Source organism: Homalodisca vitripennis, chromosome 7, assembly GCF_021130785.1.
Source record: "Homalodisca vitripennis isolate AUS2020 chromosome 7, UT_GWSS_2.1, whole genome shotgun sequence".
Taxonomy (NCBI): domain Eukaryota; kingdom Metazoa; phylum Arthropoda; class Insecta; order Hemiptera; family Cicadellidae; genus Homalodisca; species Homalodisca vitripennis.
Genome location: NC_060213.1, coordinates 148,431,036 through 148,457,571, shown reverse-complemented (window position 1 = coordinate 148,457,571; position 26,536 = coordinate 148,431,036). Strand labels below are relative to the sequence as shown.

The window sequence follows — 26,536 nt, the reverse complement described above, 5'->3', positions numbered from 1 at the left end:
TCCAGCAACTTGTCAATATATGTGATGAAATTACTTTGTTGCAATGGTTGATTTTATACAAAGGTTTAATATTTTAGCTTGAGTTACAATGCTATCTTCATTACTAGGTAAATGTATTATCGTAACTGGAATTACGGTATTGGATGAAAAATCAGTAGCACCAAGGTTTTATTACTATAAAGCATGTCTTAAAAATTCTTCTAATGCTGCTTTTAGTTTTAGTCACCAAACTAGCCCAGGAACTTTGGAATAGAACATTTTGAAACAAAATTTTACCATCACTAATGCATTTTTAGTGATACATGTATAATGGTGTAATGGCGTCCTTTAGTGGAAACATTGTTAATTTTTCATGAATATGACTTTGTGTCTAACCCATAATGATGAGTCATTGATGTTCCAATTTTTAATGAAAACATAAAATGCACATGTTAATTTCAGACAACACATATTTTTTAGCACTAATTATTTATAGTCCTCAGGACCATACCATACGCACACAAAATATTATTACAGTCACACACTTTTATTATTATAGTTAGTTTTACAGACACTTCTCACTCTCATGTGGTTTTCCAAAATGTTATTCAACATTTTGCGGCTGTGGTGCATCCGCATCATAAATCTAACCACGCCCTTTGAGTCTCTCATTCACTCAGTGTGCTGTAATTAAATCAGTCAGTTAATCAATCAGGTGTGAATCAGAGCTTTGCAACCAGGAAGATGATCCATGCTGAAAAAGTCTGGGCAAGGACGTAGCCAGCAAGGGGTTCGAACCCCCCCCCAATTTTCAGTTACTTTTTTTAGTTATTATTATTTAATTGATTCAGTATTATTGAGATGTACTGCTGAGAGATTATTTTCTACAAAGAAATGGATCAAGAATTTTTAAAGAACAAAATGGGGCCTTACTCTCTGTGAACTACGGGAAAATATCAGTTGTCTGGACCCCACAAAAAATTTATTTCCAAAGCTAACGTTTTTGAGTATGGGGATGAATTTTGCCACATAGACAATATTCTTTATTTACTTATTCATAGAGAATAGTAACAGCGTCCTTAAAACTAACAATATTAAAATTTGTATACAATAAATTGGTCTTGTTTTTTCCATCAAAAATCTCTTTCTAGATATTCTTCAATGGTGTAGTAGGGATTTTCTAGTAGCCACTTCTTTACTTCACTCCTGAAAGCCTTTGTGTTACTCTTCTTCAGATCTTCTGGTAAATAGTTCCACAGCTTCATACCCATGTATGATGCTTCTCCTCAAACAGGGCCATTCAATGCACAGGAAAGTTTTCTGCCCTTCGAGTGTTGTAATGATGCATGTCACGACCTCTTGGTAGTCCATTATTGTGAACAAAGGTAAACTGCCTCCAGAATATAGAGAGCCGTGACCGTCAATATTGTTAAGTTGGCAAAGAATGGACGACAACTGTCTCTCTGTTGTAAGCCAGTCAGTGCTCTTAATGCCTTTTTCTGGATTACTAAGATGCGATGTAGGAGTTTCCCCATACTAAGATACCATAACGGAGATGAGATTTTAAAAGAGCATGATATGCTATTTTAGCCGTGGCAGTGTCTGTAATTTTTGTTAATCTTCTTATAACATAGATCCCAGTATTTAGTTTCTTACACAAACTGTCAACATGAGCTGTCCAGCTGAGATCCTTATCTATTGTCACTCCCAGGTACTTTGCTTCTGAAGCCACCCGAATATTTGGCAGGTGAGCTGTTTGTTCCTTTTTGCTGCCCATAATTATCTGCTGGGTTTTAGTTTAATTTTACCACTAGATTGTTATTGTGGCAATACTGTACAGCCATATTCATAGCAATATATGACTGGATCTCTAAATGTTCTATAGATTTTTCAGACAGAATCAGAACAGTATCATCAGCATAGATCAGGGTTGTGGCAAATTCTTCCAAATATTTAGGCAGGTCGTTGGTAAAAAAGTGTAAATAGGACAGGCCCCAGGACAGATCCCTGTGGAACGCCTCTTAAAACTGGTAATGGGCAGGATCTAATTCGCTGAACTTTATTATGTTGGGCATATTTAATTTCAACCACCTGTTTCTCATTGGTCAACTAGCTCTCCAGCCATTCTGCTGCAGTGCCTTGTACACCTAAGGACGATAGTTTGGTCAAGAGTTGTTCATGGTCAAGCGTGTCAAAGGCTTTACTTAAGTCAAGTAGTATTGCAGTAGTTGTGTTTTTCACTTCTATTTGGTCTATTATATATTCAATGAAGCTAATCAGAGCAGTTGATGTTGATTTGTTTTTTGTGAATCCATGTTGTTGTTGTGTAAGAAGATTATTAAGTCTGAAGAAGTCAAGAAGTCGAGAGAGTACAACTTTTTCAAACACCTTTGAAAGGGTTGAAATAAGTGAGATTGGCCGGTAGTTTGTAGCTTCAGACATAATAAACATCACACAGTTAAAACTCTATGTCGGGTATGAAGGCCATTGGAGTTTTACTATGTATTTAGTCTATGTACTCTCTGTAGTCTATAGGTATTGATTTCTGTACAGATGAGCTTAGAAGAGAAACTCAAGATCCCAGTCAGTGATCCAGCCTGCGTACCAGAGAAACCCGTGACTGTGACCTTTGCAGAGGTCACCTCAGCTGCCTTCAAGATCAAGGAAAATGTTGTGCGCACTCCTTGTGGGGTTAGTTTACATCATAAACCGATAACAGAAGTAGACTGGTAATCGTACGTTGACGTTTGAGGCTGACGAGAACAGTGTGTTTAGAGTTCACCACAGCGTATCTATTCTGTGGAGTAAAGATGGGGTGAGAAGGACAAGGTGAAGCGGGGGATGAGGGGACGAGGGATGATGAAGGGTGGGCTAGGGTTAACATTACGGCAACTTTGCTTCCACCAAGTTGGCACACTTATGAATCTGCAGTCTTCTATTATTGGTCCCTAGTTAAGAACCTGTGGTCACAGATTATGGTTAGATACGGTTATAAAATGTTTCTGAACTACACTCCTGTACTGTATAGATTATTTCAGTAGACCTGATGTACAACTAATGGGTATCTAACATTCGCCCTGAGGTGCTTTTCTACATTTGCCTCCGAACAAGTTCTTAAATTGGGTTACTTAGGCATATTTGAGTCAAAGTTTGAGGTACGGAATAATATTTTAGGAATTTTCTAGTGTCATTAACTTTAATAGAGTATTCACTCTTCAAAAAAGAGCATTGAGGGTCGTCTGGGGAATGAGACCAGATAAGAGCTGTAGAGAGCGTTTCCGATCCAGCGGGATCCTAACCTTGGCCTCCCTTCTCATTTTTTATTTGATAATGTTTGTTTTTCGAGATAAAAATCTTTTTCCACATTTTAAGTCATGATTATATCACATGGCACAGAAATTACCTAATTTCAGACCGTTTCAGACTCAACCTTTTCAAAAACTCACTTTTCTATTTTGGTCCTAAACTCTACAATTTACTTCCAAATGTAATCAAAAATTCAATCAAATGCAAACAGTTTAAAAAATTATTTATAGGCTTACTTGATTAGGAAGGCTTTCTACAGTCTCCACGAGGCTCTCGTGATACCCACGTCTTGATTAGACTGATTGTTTTTGTAGTAGGAATAATTTTAAAATTGTTACATGAAATTGATTGTGTTTTACCTTTAGATTGTGTTTTCTATTGTAAACAGTTCTGTTCTGTGTGGATAAATATAGAATTTATCCTTATTTAAAAAGTGACCATTCTTTATGTGCTACCCTTTATTATAGTTTTGTCCGTCCTTTTGTTTCCACAAATAGTTGTAGAGGTCTCAATCTTGAGTAGTTCACTTCTTGCTACTCTGTTACAAAGATTAGTTATATTATATGAAATAGAAGATTAACAAGCTTTAATATGTTTATTCAAAAATTATCATTTTTGAACATGAAATAAAATGTTATATAAATAGTTTACACAAATATTCTGTAGTTTCTGCTATAAAACATATTTCTCTCTGTTTTAGGTATCACATATGTCTGAATCTGAAGGGATGGAGATTTTTTCTTAAACAAGATTTTTTGCAGAGAAGTGGAAGGTAACATTAGATTGGTAATGTACCAATCGATACTGTTTTTGTGTAAATAAGTCACAATATATATATATATATATATATATATATATATATATATATATATATATATATATATATATATATGACCATATTGTGACTTATTTACACACATGTAAATAATATGTATATATATAATCGATAGATCCAAAAATTGGTATGGATATTCTACATGGAATAAATTGAAAATTCCTCAGTAGGAATTATGGGAAGGAAAGGAGTGGAGCCCCACAGTCAAAATTGTTTTCTCCATTTGGTGAATTTAGTGTAATGACTCATTTCATACACCCATCTCACATCCATTTCAATACTTAGGCCTAATTTAATTTAGAAATTTATTAGTAATAATAATTAAGGAATAATTATTTATAAATTGTCTCAAATTTTTAATACAAACAATAATAAATACACAATTAAATATATCAAAATTAATCAAAATTCACCTTATTACATATAAAACTCAAAAGTTATAAAGTGAACTAAAGTCAGTGATACAGTGTGCAGGGATGATTGTTGAAGAGTGAAGAGAGCAGAGATATTTGAAAGGTGAAGAGGAGAGAGGGATCTGAAAGAAGTGAAGCAAGATTATTATTATAAAGAAACTGGTTACATTTATTCAGCAGTATTTGAAAGGTTACTTTATTAAATTCTTTATCACTGAAGTACAAAGAAGCAGAAGACAGACATTGGGTGAGAAATTCCTTTTAAGTTTACTAGTGATTCATTGGAAGAACATAAAACCCAGGAACATTCGATTTGGCTAATAATTCAATTTTAATATAATTAAAATTTAACAACAATTATTTTCAAAATTACAATATCTTTTATAAAATAAAATACCCAATATTTCTATTTCATTAAGCCAGCACGACCACCCTTCCCTAAAAATTAAGAATTGTATTTAAAAAATTTACCATTATTGTATCCTCCATCTTGTTTCAAAATTCAAACTTGTATGTCAATTAATTTATCATCATTAAATTTCACATTTATATCATACTGAGTTATTTGTTATTTCTAACTATAATCAGAATACAAATTAAGTTTAACCATTTATTTAAAGTAATAATAGTAGTAGAATATTACAAAATTGGCGTCCAACGTAGTGGCTTAATGAAATATTTATAATCTTTGATTTGAGACAATTTTTCTAGATCGTAACAATAGCCTAGACATAAGTACTGTACGTAGTTAGTTGTCATTTATTCATATTGTCTGTCAATAGGCTATAGGTTATTTAATAATTCACTATATAAACATTTAATTAACAATACATTAGTCCTGTAATATTATTCTATCTTTTATCGCAATTAATGTCCCGTGATTTTAATTTAAGATACCCTAAACGGTACCCATTCCCAACAGATAATATGGAAAATAACCAAGTGCTAAACGTAAACAAAGACGCCATTAATCCCGGTATCGAAGACGAAAGCGAACAGAGAGAAGAAGCAGAACAAACTCCCACAATTCCTCGTGCTAACCAAGTCAACATTCTCACAGCGGTCGACAACCAATCACGGATGAATGAGAACAGTGCTACCAACACCTACGCGGCAAATTTCCCTGATTCCCTGCAGAGACGTGAAGATGGAGCTACTGCGCCTCCCACACTAAACGTAGTTGAACATTCTCATTATACTCAATCAGTTGATGCCATTGGCAGTGACAGGTCAAATAAACAAACCGCTGACGAATCCCAATCGACAGCTCTTCATGCTATCATGAACGGTTTAAAACAACTTAATGAAAATTTGATTAACACTAAATCTGAGTTAAACGAAAACCTAAACGCAAAAATAAACGAAATAAGTGATTGTATTTCTAAAACTAAAATCGAACTTAGCTATGAAATCAAATCTTGTAGGGAGACACTCGAGACACAAATTAATGAACTGCGGGATAATCAAACTGAATTCCGAAATGAATTGAACGCTATAAGGGACAATCAAGATCAATTCCGTGAAAAAATAGACCTGAAAATTAAAGAATCCACTGACAGCATTAGAGGAGAATTAAATCATAGTTTTGAAGAACATAAGGCATTTGTAAACCAACAGATGAATAACCAACAGTTCAAGATATTAGAATCGGTACAAAACAAAAATCAAACTCTAGAAAATAAAATTGCTTTTGAAATAAAAAATGCTATAGACCAAGTACGACATGAAAACGTGGAAACAAATAAAATACAAATCAAAACCATTATAAATGAAATTCAACCACAAATCCAAAACAATCATGATAGAATAAACAATCTAGCCGAGTGTATTAATAAATATGAATGTGAATTAGAAAATATAAAATCTAAATCTCAAATTGAGACGAAAACCATGTGAACCATTGCAAGTCATTTGTACCGGAGGAGATTCTGTAGACAGACAAGTGCCAAAATTCAACGGACGTTCTACCAGTCCAATGGAATTTTTACAAAAAATTAGAAGGTATTACGAAAAAAATATAGGTCGTGTGCAACTCACACACACATCTAACACTGAACATCTCATTGACATATTAGAAAGTAGTCTCGAAGGTCACGCGTCACGATGGTTCCAATTAATAAAACACGATATTAAAAGCTGGGAGGATTTTGCACAAGAATTTACTACGAAATATTGGAGTCGTGATGTGCAACGCGGCATACGTGCAAAAATAGAATCAGAACATTACAAGAATAATGGAACATTGACTCGTGCTGAATACTTCACCGAGCGTGTTATCACACTACAATCGATTACCCCACCGATAACCGAAGAAGAAATCGTCACCATTTTATCGGAACGGTTTGAACAAATTATTCAGGACAGCCGGAGCGTTCAAAACATTAACACCATTAAAGAGTTTGAACGATTACTACAACGAGAAGACATCCGAGACGGCCCAAAACGGAACAAAATAATTTCATCCCAAAATCACAATTCATCTGGTTATAAGCCAATACACCAGAAACCTCACCAATCCCCAGTCACACCACATAATAACATTGAACAAAGAGCATATCAGCCAAGGAATCAATATCACGGACAAAATCAACATTATAATGATCGAAACCAACATAACAAAAACTATTACCACCCATACAACAGTCGTAATGATAATGAATTCAAGAGTAAGACACAACCATACAAAGACCACTACCAAAATCGACAGAATACTCACTACTACCCAGGAAACGATAGACATTACCCCACCACAGAACAGGCACAAGTATGCACTATCGTGCGGCAGGGAGAAAATGCTCGAAATCTACCTTCTAGTACCGGCAACGACCGCAGCGAAGACGTTCCAGCGGCGGGAAACGGCTGCGCGCTGTAGAACGGAACCGAGGAAACATAGCACCAGAAATAAAATACGAAACTACAGCGCTAGGAAATAACGACCTCGGATATTTAAATCAGAATTATTCTTCAAAACTATAACCCTAGTAGTGAATTTCAAGTTAACAACATAATATGTGATAAAGATTTCCTTTTTGAGGAAAAAATAGAACATCCACTAATAACTAATCCTATACAAATAAGATGTCCAGAAATTAACATCAAAATTAATAATGTAGAAACTAATGCCTTAATTGATTCCGGATCATCTATTACTTGTTTGTCAGAGTCTTGGTTTATGGACAACCAACAATCATTAAAGCCATTTGAAGAACTGCCCCTAGCCAATACTACCATTAAAACTGCTATTGGAAACATTTCAAAACGAATCAACAGAGTAATATATGTACCTGTCACAGTAGCTGACGAGACTACTCACATACAATTCCTTATAGTACCGCATCTTGTCAAACCAGTGATTTTAGGAATGGATATGCTAGTATTATGGAAAGCAGAGCTAAACTTTAATAATAATACAATAAATATGAAAATAAACAATACAAATGTTATAATGAAGTTTGTAATGGCAATAAATGAAGGGCACTTATGTGAAATCACCACTCAACAAGGCGTTATGCTTATGGAAGATTTTAATGACTCAATGTCAACATTTAATGAGTATGGCACTATGAAACAATGGGAAGATAACAAGATTAATAATGAGAATAATGATTACATTGATGCACAACACAATATATCATCCAAAGATAATATGTCGGTGGAAGATATAATGAAAACTCTAATCCCTAATAACTACATAAATGAAGAACAAAAACAATGTTTGATCAATCTACTATACCGATATAGGGACGTTTTCTCAGACAAACCCGGATGTTGCACTAAATATGAACACGAATTAAATATAGAAAATCCTAAAAATTTTAAATCATTAACCTATCCAGTACCTCAAGCATACCAAGACGCTGTACAAGTTGAGATTCAACGCATGGAGAACCTTAACATAATCGAGAGAAGCAAAAGTACCTACGTAAATGCTATCATCCCAGTAATTAAAAAGTCTGGAGAAATTCGATTGTGTTTAGATGCCCGCAAAGTAAACGCAATAATTAAACCAGATTTCGAATGTAACCGCAGTGTTAGCGAAATTCTGAGTAAATGTAGAAACGCGAAATTCATAAGCAGTGTAGACTTAACGGCTTCATATTGGCAAATCCCACTTACTAAAACTTCGCGTCAATACACCGCATTCCAATTTAGAGGCAAGACCTACCAGTACAAAGTCACACCATTTGGAATTTCTACTTCCCAAGCTGCACTAGTAAGAGCTCTTGATAACGTGTTTGATGATGAGATAGAAGCTTTCACAGCAATTTACGTTGATGAAATATGTATCATTTCCTCCGATTTCAATACACATCTACAACACCTAGAATACATATTCAAAAAGCTAGCTGAAGCCAACATGACAATAAACTTTGAAAAATCTCAATTCTGTAAAGATTCTGTACCATTCCTAGGTTTTACTCTAACAAATGAAGGTCTTTGTTTGGATAACAGTAAGATTGATCCAATTCTAAACTTCCCAACTCCCAGAAGTCGTACACAATTAAAAGCATTCCTCGGATGTATAAATTATTACAATAAATTTATTCATAAATTCTCTGAAAACAGTCCAGCCACTATTACGGCTAACGTCAAAGAAGGTTAAATTTCATTGGACTAGAGATGATGATACAACATTCAACAAAATTAAACAGCTGTTCATAAAAACTAACACTCTAACACACCCCGATCCATCCAAAGAATTCTACTTACAGACCTTTGCGTCTGAATTTGCAATTGGCGGACATCTATATCAAATAAAAGAAAATAACGAAAAAGCTGCAATTATGTTCATATCACGCACATTACAACCAGCAGAACAGCGTTTCACCACAACCGAAAAGGAATTATTGGCTATAATCCACTGCCTACAGAAGTGTCGATACATTGTTATGGGCGTTAAGTTAACAGTAATTACAGATAACCACGCCTTAACCTTTTTGAAAACCTGCCGTTTGCTAAACAATAGATTAGCAAGATGGATATTGGCTATACAAGAGTACGACTTTAAAATAATCCATTGCAAAGGGACGGACAACATTACTGCTGACACTCTCAGTCGTATATCCCCACAACACATGTCAAGCGATGCAAACAACCTCACTGAGTTATCTATTCATTACATCGAGAGAATTCCCGACCAACATCTACAAGATCAACTCCGAAACTTACCTCAGCTTCAACATCAAGACCCTAAACTACAACCACTTATAGAAATCTTACAGTCACCTATGGAAACAAATGAATTTCAACAATTATATACTAATTATCGTTTATATGACAACACTTTACTACAAAAATTTAAGGGCAAATGGCTTATAGTCATCCCAGAATCAGTAATTAAACCACTAATACTAGAATGCCATCTCTATTATCTACACTGCGGTGCAAAAAAAATGTTTCCTGTTACTGCGTGAAAATTTTATTTTCAAGAATATGCATCGAACAATCAGGCAACTGTTATCATCATGTGATAAATGTCAGCGCTGCAAAATCAACAACCATCCACTCAACAGTCAAGCCAAAGGAGTTAAATGCAGAGAGAAGAATGACCAGTTAGCAGTTGACATCATAGGTCCCTTACCGACTAGTGTAGGAAATACAAAATACATGTTAATTGTTATTGACATATTTACCAAATTCGTTAAACTTTATCCACTGCAAAGAGCAACAACCAGAAGTATATTACATAAATTATTTCACCATCACTTTCCTAATTACGGTTTTCCTAAACGAATTCAATCAGATAACGGAACCCAATTTAAAAGTAACGAATGGATCAGGAAATTTGAATCCCACAGCATACAATTAATATACAGTCCAGTGTATCACCCCAGTTTTAATTTGGCAGAACGGCCAATTAGAGAAATAAAGCGTTGTCTCAGAACGTATTGTTCACAGAATCATAAGAGATGGGTGAAATATGTACCTGTTATAAATGAATGTCTTAATGAAATTTACCATGAATCAACTGGATTCACACCAAACGAACTACAGTTTGGAACAAGAAATATCAGATTTTGGGAAAAATATGTATCAAACCCTCTAGCTGAAGAAGTACCAATCGAACACAAACTACTGATTGCAAGGCGTAAACTTGAAGAAAGTAGAAAGAAGAGATCTGATAAGATAAATGAAAAGAGAAAACCAGTTTCTCTCCAAATTAATGACCAAGTATTGGTAAAGTCCCATCACCTTTCTAAAGCTATAGCTGGTGAAACATCAAAATTATTTGAAGTGTACGAAGGACCATTCATAATTCAAGAAATCCTCGGGAAATCGACCTACCAAATTTCTGATTTATCCCAAGAGCATGTATATGGACCTTATCATATATCCTCTTTGAAGCCATATAAAAACTCGGTCAACAACGCTACAGAAGATACTGAAGTTGACGCGTTGGGACCTGTGTGAAATTAATACTATTTCCCCAAATAAACAGTGCAAACTATACACCCAGTGACATAGACACTTTTAATCAATACTATATAAACATTTTCCTATCAGGAGGGGATAATAAATTTGTTAGTGGAAAGTATACCGCTATTCGGTACACAATTCATTAAATGTGTATTTCCAAAAATAAAACTATGTCCTTTGACATTGAGTTAATATTTGCCATTGATCTAATGTTTCTCTATTGTTTGTTTATTGTATACTAAGAAACTTGTAACTTTGTTCGTTGGCTTAGCTTAAATAATACCTAACCCTAATGTTAATTTTGTTCTCTTTTTTTCCTATTGTTTGTTTGTTAATTAAATTTATTAAATAGTATGTAAGATCATCAATTAATTCACTCATTTAATGTGGTTCATCCTTCTCTTTAAGTATCACACATCTATATGTATCATTTGCTATTCATTCGTCATTGTATCGAAACCATGTTTCATTTATTTCACATGATTTCTGAGGGGATATTGTAATGACTCATTTCATACACCCATCTCACATCCATTTCAATACTTAGGCCTAATTTAATTTAGAAATTTATTAGTAATAATAATTAAGGAATAATTATTTATAAATTGTCTCAAATTTTAATACAAACAATAATAAATACACAATTAAATATATCAAAATTAATCAAAATTCACCTTATTACATATAAAACTCAAAAGTTATAAAGTGAACTAAAGTCAGTGATACAGTGTGCAGGGATGATTGTTGAAGAGTGAAGAGAGCAGAGATATTTGAAAGGTGAAGAGGAGAGAGGGATCTGAAAGAAGTGAAGCAAGATTATTATTATAAAGAAACTGGTTACATTTATTCAGCAGTATTTGAAAGGTTACTTTATTAAATTCTTTATCACTGAAGTACAAAGAAGCAGAAGACAGACATTGGGTGAGAAATTCCTTTTAAGTTTACTAGTGATTCATTGGAAGAACATAAAACCCAGGAACATTCGATTTGGCTAATAATTCAATTTTAATATAATTAAAATTTAACAACAATTATTTTCAAAATTACAATATCTTTTATAAAATAAAATACCCAATATTTCTATTTCATTAAGCCAGCACGACCACCCTTCCCTAAAAATTAAGAATTGTATTTAAAAAATTTACCATTATTGTATCCTCCATCTTGTTTCAAAATTCAAACTTGTATGTCAATTAATTTATCATCATTAAATTTCACATTTATATCATACTGAGTTATTTGTTATTTCTAACTATAATCAGAATACAAATTAAGTTTAACCATTTATTTAAAGTAATAATAGTAGTAGAATATTACATTAGGTGCCTTGTTGATCTGCATAATTTTAGCCAAAATCCTAAAAATTCTATAGAACAAATCTTAACCATAATGTCTATTTAGCGTCTTTGGGCCCAAGAAGGTGAAGACCTAACACCCACAAACAAATATAAAAATAGTATGTTTGTGTGGTGTAATTCCCACAACATATAAATGTAATGATTGAATATAAAATTAACATGGATGCTCTATAGGATAAATATTAACTAACAATAATAATTCCCAAGCCCCTTTGAAACAAAGGAATAGCTATTTGCTACTCAGCAATCCTGGACATTCTGGTAATTCATGGATTTCAACCAAAATTTGTATGACTGTTCTTTGGCATAGATTCCCCAAAAGTTAAGGGAGGAGCCAAGAAAGTAGAACTCCAGGAGAAATTAAGAGAACCTGCAGGCTTGAAGTTTCTAGAGACCGAAAGGGTTCAGGGTTCAGAGACTGGTAGTTCCCAAGGATCTAGAGGTCCCAGAGGGAGGCAGCCTCTGAAGGCTGGATTTTTTAAGAATCTGAAAACTACCAGAAAGTCTCTATAGGCTACAAGTTGAAGTTAGAGGCTGGAAGGATGTCAAGTCAGATATCAATTTTCCTTATCAGTTTTTTTCCAGAAACGGAGATTATTACAGAATCTAAAAGATACCAGACTGTGTTGGTAGAGGCCGGAGTCTTCTAAAACCTTGGTGGAGCTAGCTAGATGGTCCTATTAAGCAATAGGTATATAAGATTTGGAATTCTAGATGTTAGTTGCTCCAGATATCTAGCCACACTAAGAGATTAGAGACTTAAAAAGACTTTTTATCTTTAAGGATAAGAAGCTGAAAAATTGCACTTCGTCCTTAAAGAGCATTTGTACTGCTTCTGGAGTAACAGGATATTCTGGATGGGTAAGACTTGGGGTAGGGGCCACCTCATGCCAAAGAGTGAAATGCCTTTATTACTAGGCTAGCAACTGAACACTTAGCGAGCCTCACCCAACTCTAACAGTCAACCCCCACAGTAGACTAGACCTATCGATCTAACCTTGCACCCCAATATCTCTACATTTGCGGTTAGTGATGTGTCGCTTCTGGACATCCATAAGGTTGCCTAGATTTAAGTGACACATCAGATTTTGCTGTACTCAGTGTAGGTTCAACTGAAAGGTATATATTAGCCAGAAGTGAACCCTCCTGGGGAGATCAGAGACTATATAGTAGTGTAGCTAATACAGTGACTTCAGAGTACCAAGGCTCTTGTGAAAATAACGAAATTCCATATTTAACTTGTAAGAAGGTGAATGAGAAGTTCCTGTTTTATCTTATCAGGCATTTCAATTTGAATGACCTTCATTAATTATTAAAAAACAACAACAGAACATTCAGTTTAAAGTTATTGACTGTCCTTACTTAGCAACCTTTCTGGGAAAGATTCCTCTTTTTATCTCCTTCCGGAGAATATTTAGGATTTCTTCCAAAACAACTCAGGTAATGTTGTAACTGTTTACGGTTTGACTGTTTTGGATATTTCAAAAATTTAAATGAAACTTAAACCACCCTATCAATATAAAATAAACTTAACATTTCTGTACTTTTTAGTAACTTTTTACATATTTTTCTTGAAAACAAATTATCAACTGTCTTTTTCTATGAACAATCAGTTCTGCTCCTAGTCAGGATTTGTTCATTGTTTGGTGAGGTACAGAAATGTTAAGATTTCAAACAGCTGATGTGTACGGACAGTTTCAAGGAACGAGGGGCCTGCTACGCTCTGATGATGCTGCCGGAGGCCCAGAAGAAGAAAGGAGTGATAGCTGCTTCAGCCGGCAACCATGCCCAGGCACTCTGCTACCATGGGAAGAAGCTAGGGATACCAGTCACTGTGGTCATGCCAGTGTTTGCTCCCATTATGAAGGTATGACGGTGATTAGTAGCATGTAAAAGTAAAATCGTTTCAATCTTGACTTTACTTAACAGTTTTTGAAATATTTGTGTTTTAGATACAGGCGTGTTATCGGTTTGGAGGCAAAGTGATCGTGGAGGGGAGTAGTAACATGCAGGAGGCAAGGCACGTGGCCTTGGTCAGAGCTTCCAAGCTGGGACTGACCTACATTAATGGGTTTGCAACCTTACCTTTTTAAACCCTTATCAATTTTTTGATTCAGTAATTTTAATATGTTTATATCTTCCTGACACTGTTATCTCGATGCTTAGGTATGACCATCCCCACATCATCGCAGGCCAAGGCACTATAGGACTGGAGATCATAGAGCAGGTGCAGGATGTTGATGCTGTAGTCATACCGATCGGTGGCGGAGGGTTGATCGCTGGAGCTGCTTTGGCCATCAAGAGTCTTCGCCCTAATTGTAAAATAATCGTACGTTATTTACACAAGTCCTCCTTCACTTAAATATTGTTTGTATTTGAATGGCTTTAATTTGACCTAACAAAGAAGTTTTTAAAAGTAAGATTAGGAAGTGGAATTTAGTGTTTCAAATTCAGTTTGTTTGAATGAAAATTGTTTTTTAGATAGTCAATCGTTCTTTACCATATTTTACCTCATATTGTTAAAGAGAAAATTTTGTGGTGGTCTCAAAGGGTGAATTTTGATTACCAATGAAAATATCCATGGGACCTCCTGAATACAAAAGTAGTTTTACTGGAAATGTTCCTTAATCAGAGCAATTGACTAATTCCGAACACATTTGGCGTCAAGTGTAGTTGGTGAGTACTGAGTATTTTCTTTGACTAAAAAATAATGTTTACATTTTACGATGATTTGCCAACCATGATTTTAGTAGAAACATTTTAATAGCCTAAAATATTGCTCTAGTGGTTTTGGTAAAATGTTTAGTATTACAGCCACCTACCTAATGTTGTCAATTCCCTGCAGTATAACATGGGTGTCGGACATTTTTTAAGCCGCACTAATGTCATACTTTAGGTATGTGATGAGCATTCAATTCTCTAGACCCACTTTAAAACAGTTAGATATTTAAGGTTAAGGGTCAGTGTGGCATATTCCTGAACAAATAGATAGAAATAGTTTAGGTGATCTTACTAAATTCCATAGTATTTTGATGAATATTCTCGAATATTTCAGTAGTTGCTATTGAAATAATTAAGTATAAAACTTTATAAGAAATAATTGAGATTAATAAGATGGAGCCATAAGTTAATATCACTTCATTTTCTTTATTTTTTTTTATTTTTAACTGGTCCACTCAGTAATAAAAATGGGTCCTACCTTAATTTTGAGAAACTGAAGGAAAGAATTCTCTCTCTATGATTGACCAAAACTAAATAATATATTTTAAAACAAATGAACAATTTTAATTGTAATAAAAAAAAATTATAATTTAGAAATTTAGGATAGGAAAGAGACTTTATTTGGCTGAAACAGAAAAAGCTTGTGCATTATTAAGGCAATGTGCTTTAACTTAAGACATTATCTTACAACTTTGCAAAATAAAATTCCCTCATTGTTGAAGAGAGTCCATGATAAAATTTATGTTAATAACAATAGTGATACTGAAAAGTATACTAAAATAAATAAGCATTCCAATAAAGCCATTTTTTTTAAAATCTGAATTTGTAATTTCATATACATTTAATATATAGTTTATATAACATTAAAACCTTTTTTGTTTTTGTCATGCTACCAGGGAGTGGAATCTGACAGATGTCCTGGTTTTGCCACCTCTATGTCCTGCGGTAAGCCTACAATTGTGTCTGTCATGCCTTCGCTTGCAGACGGTTTGGCAGTTCCTCTTGTGGGAGTGAACGCTTTCCAAACTGCACGCCCGTACATAGACAAAGTGGTGAGCAATGCTAATGAATATTTAAAACAGATAACGAATGAAAATTAGATGATTCTCTAATGGTAATAGGTTGTAATGTTTAAATTCATGAACTGATATCAGTTATCTTAACCTTTAAGCTAGAAAATAAGGTCCAAATATGGGCCATTTGAGAGGTGTATTTAGATATTAATTAAAAACAATTGTCAGACTTAAACTAATATTATGTTAATTTTAATTATTTACCAACTTGGTTAATTCCCAAGATACAAGTTAATATAACAAATAAAACTAGAATACATAAACAACACAATGTATTTGTTACAAATTCTAGATAGACCTTAATTTTAAATTTATCATGAATTTTAAAATTTTATATTTGTCTTAATTTTTACCAAGATTGTTATTGATGATGGAAGGGTTGAAAGGATAACATAATTTTGGACATTTGCCATCGTTATAGGTTATAAAAGGTATAACACTTGTTAGTATCGCACTGTAGCCTGTGTAACAGGTCAAATTACGACATTTGAATATTCGCGGGGAATTGGCAGACTGTGACGTCAATGAATCGGCAGACTGTGATGTCAGTGAATCACATGTTGTCGGAATTGAGATTTATTTAATAACGAAGAAATTTATTGAACTTTATTCGGGAAAAGATTTGATTAATTAAAATGAAGTAAACATAACCAAAATTCGTGTTTTACAAAAACATTAAATAGAATTACGCAGAAAAGCCAATTGTGGTATGAATGACTTGTATATTGATGACGTCATAAAGCACATGTTGCTAAAAATTTAAATAAAAAGCTTTGAAAAAATAATAAAAAAGAAAATAGAAATACTTAAATTGATTAATTATAGTAAACGTAATAAATTTTGACAATTATAAAAAAAGAATCAAATTATATTTATTCGTGAAGATGCTGATTTGAACGAGAGAAGGGATGAGTATTGTTTTGAGTCAGTATCCGTCGATTTATACGGAGATTCGCTCTTCTACCACCAGACTCGAAGCAAGGAGGTTGTGTTAGTTCTCCTGGGATAGTAATGATCTGTTGTATAGTATATTGAAATTTAATCAAGGATGGGATATTGTTTAGACTTTTAAAATTATCAAAGCACTGCAAGGTGAGTGAAATTATAATATGTGTTGTGAGTGTGACATTTAATAAATTAATCTAGTGGTCACTTGGTTTGACTTTCTTTAAATATCCCTTTTATAAAAAGTGTGGAGTGATGTTAAATTTTTGTAATCATTACTTAACATATTTTGGAACCCTGACATACACACAGACTTGTCTCTGGTGATAACACCAGAGACGTTCAAATCTAATAATTTTTGAGTAATACCGAGGGAATTACAGCTAGCATTGGGCAAGATGGCGACCGATACCATGATGAGCAACATGGTAAAACAACGTGCCACTGGTGACAAGGGGCGTACAACTACATGGTGAGTCAATTAAACTCTAAAGAACTGACTTTCAGCAAATTATCGCAACCAAAAGTGAAGGTGACACACAGCAAATTGGCGTTATAACCTGGGACTCTCATCAAATTGACATCACTTCAAATTTACATTCATCAAAAAGGCGCTGCAACCGGGGGACATATATCAAATTGGGGGCAGCAACGAGGGGCCTTCATCAAATCTGAAATTCATCACCTGTACTGGTGTGATGTGTGATTGTAATTCTCATAGTTTTGACTTGTGCTCGGGACTTGCATCTTGTGCAGTGACAATGCCTGGACTGGACTCCAAGCAGCTTTTGGGTATGTTTGAACCCTTTTCTTTTCTTCTTTACGTCTTTCTGTTCGTTATTTCTGTATGTATTAATACCTCCCCCACCTGACGAAGAGGATAAGATTCCAATCCTCGAAACGTTGTGTTATACCTTTTATAACTTATAACAATGGCAAATGTTCGAGATTCTATTATCCTTTTTACTAAGAAACAGGAAATAACATAGGACCAAGAAACACATTTAAAATCAATTAAGTGTTTGTTTTATACATAATATACAACGTTTACATGATTTTTTATATTAAACACTATGTTATTATAATTTCCCTCTCTCCAACTGCCTATTGATTTAATTTCAGAACATACCACTTCTATTAGGAACCATAAAAGCAAACAAACAACAACTCCTCTGCCCATTTTGTTTTGATCATTAACTAAATGGATCTATAAAAAACGTAAATACGATCATATATACGTAAATACGATACGTAAAAACCTATTTTGATGGAATAATGTTGTAAACAAAGATTGCAACTATAGGGTATTCTGTTGGGAGTGCATCTCTCTTTAAATGAGTTATTTACATGTACACTAATACTCCTTTGATAACTAAAAAATTTGTGGCATAAATATATAATTTTGTGTCGACATAGAATGCTTAGGCTAACTTGTGTTGGATTTGTGACGTATGTTAAAGTGAGTAAATAAAAGATAGTCCTCCTAGAGTCAGTTGATTGGTGTAAGGTGGTTGTGGTTGGCAGGTGGTGGTGAAGGAGGAATGGATAGCCATCGCCATCTTGAGGATGGTGGAGATGGAGAAATGTGTGGTGGAGGGGGCAGGAGCAATAGGTCTGGCAGCTATATTGGCCGGTTCATCTCTCTGAGTTTAAGGGGAAAAGGTAAATAATGCACTCCTTATTCAACTAATTTCATTTAAATAATTTGAATCAGTTCGTTCATCAAGTGGGTTTTATTTTATTCCATACAGGGTGTTTCAAAATTACATACAAAAATTTAAGGAAATGATTAATCATGCTAAAGCAAAGAACAAACTTCCTATAAACACATGTGAACCAATGTGAACCTGTTTCTATTGAAGACATAAGTGTGGAAATGGTCTGTGAAATAACCATGATGGTAGTAAAAATACAAAAACAACGTATCTATATAGTTGGCACTTACAGAAACAAAGGTAATTTGGAAGAATCCCTTGAAATAATTTCACAAGCTCTGGAAGTGATACCAACATGGAGTTGCCCAGTCGTAGTTATGGGGGACATAAATATTAACTGTCTAATTCCTGAACGGGATGGCATCAAGCTTGAAGAAATGTTGAGAAGCCACAATATGACCAGAATGTCACTTCCTCCTACGCGAATAACACCAACATCACAGACATCTATCGACTGTGTTTGCACCAACTTGGAAGAGATGAAGATATCTGTTCAAGTGCTAGATGTAGGTATCTCTGACCACACAGCTCAGTTCTGTAAAGTAGTTTGCCAACAATTTGAAACAAGAACACCCGTTTCTGTAAGGCGAATTTCTCCGAAAATAATTTGTTAGCAATCAAGGCAAGGTTAGGTCAGGAATCATGGGATGATGTACTTGCAGCCCCAGATATTGACTCTGCCTACAACCTTTTCAGTAACACAGTAACTATGATAATAAGCCATGTCTGTCCTCTAAAACGATCAAGAGTGAAGAAAAAAAAGAAGAATAAAATTACAGATGAAGAGGCAGAGAGACTGAGGAAGGACTTCCAAAGAGCCCAGACACTCTACAACACTACTGGAAATTTAGAGCATAAGCAACAAACCGCCTGCAAAAAGAAAGCTTATGATTTAAGGCTTAAAGAATTAAGGCGTAAAGAAATATCTTCCCAAATTGCTCGCTCTGATAACAAGGACCAAGACCTTATGGGAAATAGTGAATGGTGAAAGGAAAGCAAAAACACACCAAAATCCAAAGCAACTTATAATTCCAGATAGAGAGAAAATCACTGACCCAAAAACCATTGCAGATTATTTTAATTTAACATTCACCACTGCAGCTAAAAATGCTTTGGCTACAAATCCAAGACAATGCTTCACTACAATTACACACAACTACGGTGCTCCACCTCTGACACTTAATCATTCCACAGTAGAAGAAGTGAAAAAAGTAATTTCCTCCTTTAAAACCAAAACATCATCTGGAATTGATGAAGTGTCTTTAAAGCTAATAAAGGTGTGCAGTGAGGAACTTGCTGGACCACTAACCCAACTTATTAATAAGTCATTTGAAGAAGGAAAGTTCCCAACTAGACTAAAATTGGCCAAAGTAATACCTCTTTTCAAACATGGCATTACCACAGAGGCAAGCAATTACCGCCCTATTTCCCTGATTTCAACGTTTTCTAAGGTTTTTGAAAAAGCAGTACTCTCTCGCCTCATGAACCATGTTGTAGAACATGGCATGCTTACAAATCATCAACATGGTTTTATAAAGGGCCGATCCACAACAACTGCTATTACTAGTTTGGTGGAGTTTATTGTGGATCAACTTGAGGCTGGCAACACAACAACTGCAGTACTATTAGACTTCACCAAAGCTTTCGATTGTCTTGACCACAACCAACTCCTTAAGAAGCTGGAAGCATTTGGGATTTTTGGAACAGCAGCAAGATGGTTTAAAAGTTATCTGACAGACAGGCAACAGGTGGTTGACTTGGTGTGCACAGACAGAGGAACGTCCCGTTCAATAAGATCTAGCCCTTTACTAATACCAAGTGGCGTACCCCAAGGTTCAGTTCTGGGGCCTGTCTTATTTGTTCTTTTTACTAACGATCTCCCGGGTTACTTGGAAGAATTTTCAAAAACCATTATGTATGCAGATGATACGGTTCTACTTTTAGGTAATAAACATCCTGAATTGCTGGAAGTCTCTTCATACACAGCAACGAACATGGCTGTTCAGTATTGCCATAGTAACAACTTGGTAGTCAATGAAGCCAAGACGCAACAACTGGTCTTTGGAAGAGGAAAGAACGATTTTGGACCATTGCCAAACATTGACACTGTGGAAGAAGCCAAGTATCTGGGGATCGTAATGGACAATGGAATGAAATGGACACCTCATGTGGACAACCTCTGTAGCAAACTAAGCTCTGGACTTTATGTTGTTCGTCGAATAAAATCGATAAGTGATGTCACAGTTGCAATTACTGCATACTATGCACTCTTTGAAGCACACCTCCGATATGGTCTCACTGTTTGGGGAAAATCAAGTGTAGCCAACTTACAAAGACCCTTGACTCTACAGAAAAAATGTATCAGGATACTGGCAGGCCTGCAGCCTAGAGACAGTTGTAGAACATCTTTTGTTGAGCTGTCAATCCTCACTGTGGTTTCATTGTACATCTTAGAAACAGTAATGTATGCTCATGAAAATGGCTTGACCAGAGGCATTGATTTACATTCTTACAACACTCGTCGAGCAGCAGATTTTACACTACCAGAACACCATTCAGCATTATTTGAAGAGAAGCCTTCATATATGGGTGCAAAGCTGTTCAACTCCCTACCTACCGACATTAAGACAGAACAAAACCCCAAGAAAATGCTGAAAAGATGGCTCCTCCAACATCCTTTCTACTCAATTGACGAGTTTTTAAACTGGAGAGCTTTGAACATCAACCAGTGACTGGACTATCATTTACAAAGCTTTGATTTGTAAATTGTTTTATAAAATTTTGATTTGTATAATTACCTTTTTTATGACTCTCTTACTGTTCTCAAAGAATATGTAAAATAAAGTATATTGTCTATTGTCTATTTCTCCATTATTTGTGAACCGATCATAATAAATGCGGTGCCAAAGGTTTTATCACTTAAAAAGCAATTTTTTATCCTACTAATATTATAAATGCGAAAGTTTGAATGTTTGGATATTTGGATGTTTGGAGATTTGTCCTTGAATCACGCTGAAACTGCTATACGGATTGTGCTGAAATTTGGAACAGGTATAGCTTTTAGTCTGAATTAACATTTAGAGTGCTTTTTACCACCCATAACACATTTATAACACCGAATAAAGTTGAATTCAAATTGAAAGATTAGTTTGTTTACATTCGAATGTTATGATAAGAACGAAACGTATTTTGACAGCTGTTGACAGCTAAAGTTCTACAAACTTTCTGAAACATCTGTTTACATTTGAATTTTATCAATAATAAGTAAACAGTGCTTGATCAGTAGTGTAATGCAGATAGTAAATAAAACATTAATATATAAATTTTACTCCAGATTGCGCCAGTGACAAATTAACAGCTAGTGTTTCTTATAATTTTGTCGTATCTACTATGGTTTTCGTGAAATTTTGCATTAACAATTTGTAAACACCCACTATTTTGAAAATAGTCAAGATATTTAATTATCCTTTTGCAAAGTGTTGTGGCTAAAATGTATAAATAGCCATGCAAAATAACAATCCTGTAGCTTAAGAAACTTTTGAGTTTTGGTTTTTTAAAGTAAATACCACAACAGACATACAAACTGAAAACGAAGCATTTTGGGACTTATTTGTAGGACATTTTTTTATTTAGCATAATTAATCATTTTCATAATTTTTTTAATGTAATTCATAAATAATTAAAACTTTAAATAGGAATGTAACATTATTTATGAGATGATATTGCATAACACTTTACGATGCTACATCTGGATGGTAAGGTAGTGCACCACTGTGACAATGTTGTCGTGTTGGCAGAGTGGTTCTAACTGTTAGTGGTGGCAACATTGACACCACAGTGCTGGGCCGCTGCCTGGATCGTGGGCTAACAGCTGATGGCCGTCTCCTCAAATTCTCTGTGGTGGTGAGCGACAGAGCCGGGAGCATCGCAGAGCTGTGTACCCTGCTGGCTGATGTGGGTGTCACCGTCAAGGACATCCTTCAGGAGAGAGCTTGGCTCAAGAATGATGTGTTCAGCGTCAAGGTAATTAATCCTTTAAATCGATTTGAATTCTCTTGCAGATTGGACGATTTTCACAATGTTCTAGGATTTGTTTACCTATTTGGAAGCAATGTTCATGTATTGGGTTCTCTCTCTCTCTCATTATAAATATTTGTTGCAAATCTTAATTCCCAAAATTTAAATGTGTCTTTTGGTTCTAAGGGTGATTTGAATATGAGTTTTGTCATGTTTGGTGTACTGAATGAAGCAAACAGATATGGTAAGTTTAATTGGGGGTTGGTTCTGATCGTTTCGACACAACAGAATTGTGCACTTGATGTTACAATGAGAACGTGTCTTCACCTAGAATAAATTTGATTTTGTAGTCTAGATGTCTCTGATGTCAAAAACAATGAGAAAGAGTTCGTTTTGTTTGAGCTTCTTCCTCAACGACTTTGTTTGGATCTCTTCAGACATACAAGACTCAAGATTCTAGGAGGCAAGTCCTTAGATTCCAGACGCTGCACTAAGTGGAAGGTGAAGTGGAGTTATACACATCATTTACATTGAATCAACCCTACAAATGGCTGAGAATTGTTGTTCAAAAGTTACAAATTGTTTAATTTGAAAAATACGTAATAACTTAAAAAAAATACTGTAGTAATTTGGGATACATATTGTTCTGGTTTAACATCAGTTGACTGAAAATCCCTTTCCAAAGTAAAGCTGAAATATCTAAAGATTTTAATTATGTTATCAATGTTTTGATCTGATGTCCAGCAAACTTATATAATAATTACTGAAACACGTAATACAAATATTTAAATTTTACATAACAACTCAATTTAAAATATTTATAAAAAGAAAGTGTTGGCTGGCAGAATAAGATATTATAGATACATCGATGGTCTATGCTGCGTTAGGGGTAAGATATAATGAAAAGCAGCAAGTTAAGACGTAAAGGTCCTTATACGAATAAGTGCAATGAGAGGTTTCTCAGCTTCTTCTACTAAGAAGAAGAAACAAAGAAGTTCTTGTCATCAGCCTATTGAACGTTATTGTTTGGTTGACATATCCGAGTTTTGGCTGACTTAGAACCAAGGCAGAGCTGCAGGACATGCCTTCCATACACTCCAGATAATGACTGTTACTGCGCTATACATCCAAGAAGTTATCATGTATGCACACCAGAAGAATCTCAAAACTGGAAAGGACCTTCATTACTACAACAAGCTACACTCTACCCATACACCGAACAGCACTTTTCAAGGAGAAACCAACCTACATTGGGCGAAAACTATGGAACCATCTACCACAACCAGAGCTTTAGGGTAACGCTTTTAAAAAAGCACTCCATGACTTGCTTGTTGGACAGCCTTTCTACACCATTGACGAATTCTTGAACCAAGACTGGAGGCCTCAACTGGAACTCAACAATCGCTCTCAAATATGATGCATCATCTGACTCAAAAATTATTTTTCCAAAACAAGTTTATCTGATTTCTGACTCTATTACTGTTTTTGATGAATATGCTAATAAAGAAGTTTTGCATATACAACATAAGTTTTAAAAATTAAAGTTTTAAACATGACCGTTTCAGGTGAAAATTGTGTGCGAGGCTCGTAACATCGGCCACTGTAAAGAGCTGATGAAAGCTCTGACTGATAAATACGACTCTGTCAGCTTCGCCGGCTTCATGCAGACTCTGGACTCCAACATTCGGACCATGTCTACTCCTGACCTGACTTCCAGCCCTTTCTACAAGAAGCTTCACATGAGCGAGTCAGGTTCAGAATATTTGATGTAATGAAAAAATCTAATTGTTTTTCTAAACATCTATTATTTAATAATATTCTGTTTGAATAAAATAGACATACTCTGGTTATTTTAATATTCCACTAATTAAAAGACCAATTTTAGTATAGGTTTGGCATAATTCAATGACTTAAAAATAACAAATAACTGGTTGATTAACGATTGTTTTCATTTAAAAAATAATTAAAGAACTTCAGTTTTTATTTTTGTTGAACAACTAGCAACGATAAAACAAACAACACAAGCAAAATTCTAAACACTGATATAGGATCACAATAAGGTAAAAAGATTAGAAAGCAATTAAACCATTATAAAATAGAATATTATTGTTATAATATCAGATAATTAAGACAAGATAATAAGACAATAATTCATAATGAAAGCCTCAATTTGTTTTATTAATCGATAGTTGATTACTAACCAAAATAATCCTCAATGTATTGTTGTGAGACATTTAGATCTAAATTACTAGTCGACAGTCATACAACAGCATACGTGCTTTATTTTTTACTTGTTCCGTAAACAGTTTAGATGTTTTGTGTGTATCCTTTATGTATGTGACCAGTAATGTTTGTATATTTTACATCAACCACCGATCTCAAAACAGTTGATAAAAGTAACATATGTCTTCCTATATACAGTACATATACTCCCAACATGATCTACCAAGGTAGCTAGCTATCTCTCTGGAGGGCGTGGAATCCACATTATCATGCTGGAGATACAATGATGTAATCAACAGGATTCGTCCAGTCCCAGCCACCATCAGCCTGACTGTGGAGAGATCCATGGAACAAAACTCCAGAACAGAAATGCTGTTCACCTTGTTACTTACAATACAAGCTCTGGCATTATTAATCATAATTTTGACCCCTGTCATGGAAAAACCTGATATTTTACCCTTACAAATCCAAGGTTCCTGTATCAGTGAAATTCTTCTGCCAAAAAGCGTCTGCAGAACACAGCTGAAGCAGGTTTACTGTGCTGCACATTTACCTGAAGGACCTTGATTTCCATGATTAGTTGCCACACCTCGCGTCCTCAGCTGGCCTGCTTGACCTCTACATCATCACCACCAACTGCTGAATCTTAGTTGCTGAATCTAGATCTAGATCCTGGGGGGTTTTGTTAAGAGCAGGGCAACCTCAGCTGCACGCTAAAGTAGCGTTTATCCGAGGTCAACCAGTGGTTGAATTCGAATCCCCCATTAGTCTTGGCAACAATTGAGTGTTATTCCTGGGCAGGTACTTCTCCAGTTTCATTGGGGATCACTAAAGTCAGCCCATCCCCTAGACCCCTAAATGCCGCTATTAATAAACACTCTTTAGAGATTGCAAGATATCAATATTTTTCTTTTAGGGAGTGGGTAGTGTTTAAGAATGAATAATGGAACATTTCTTACAACGGAAGTACATGATCTATCTCGGGGCACGGGGCTAGGGATTGCCGCAATCCCGCTAAAACTGCCCGAAGTGTAACTGAGTCACTAAACATCACCATCACGGTATCACTTGGAGCAATGGAGATGTCAGTTATCTAACACTATCAAGTAACAGGTAGTGTATCTAAATATGTAGAAGAAAGTTTCCTGTATGCGTTATCGTGATCGAGTTGGACAAATACCCTCCATTGAGGTGTTTCCAAACACCTTCAGTGTACTGTTTCCAAACAAATCCTGTGCACTGTTTCCATACAACTCTAGTGTACTGTTTCCAAACAACTTATGTGTACTGTTTCCAAACAACTCCTGTGTACTGTTTCCAAACAACTAGTGTGTACTGTTTCCAAACAACTAGTGTGTACTGTTTCCAAACAACTCGTGTGTACTGTTTCCAAACAAATCCTGTGTACTGTTTCCAAAACAACTCCTGTGTACTGTTTCTAAACAACTCATGTGTACTGTTTCCAAACAACTCATGTGTACTGTTTCTAAACAACTCATGTGTACTGTTTCCAAACAACTCATGTGTACTGTTT

General features: G+C 35.0%; 1 protein-coding gene across 1 annotated transcript; it reads left to right on the top strand.

Annotated features, from left to right (window-relative positions):
• The first annotated feature begins 4,017 nt into the window (after positions 1-4,017).
• LOC124366485 (L-threonine ammonia-lyase-like) lies at positions 4,018-24,629 on the top strand. Its single transcript, XM_046823073.1, is given in 9 exon segments — positions 4,018-4,057; positions 14,004-14,175; positions 14,261-14,379; positions 14,475-14,637; positions 15,926-16,081; positions 18,572-18,682; positions 18,684-18,709; positions 22,560-22,785; positions 24,345-24,629. Coding segments are annotated over 8 exon segments (1,149 nt in total). The 5' UTR covers positions 4,018-4,057; positions 14,004-14,034; the 3' UTR covers positions 24,552-24,629.
• Positions 24,630-26,536: the final 1,907 nt, after the last annotated feature.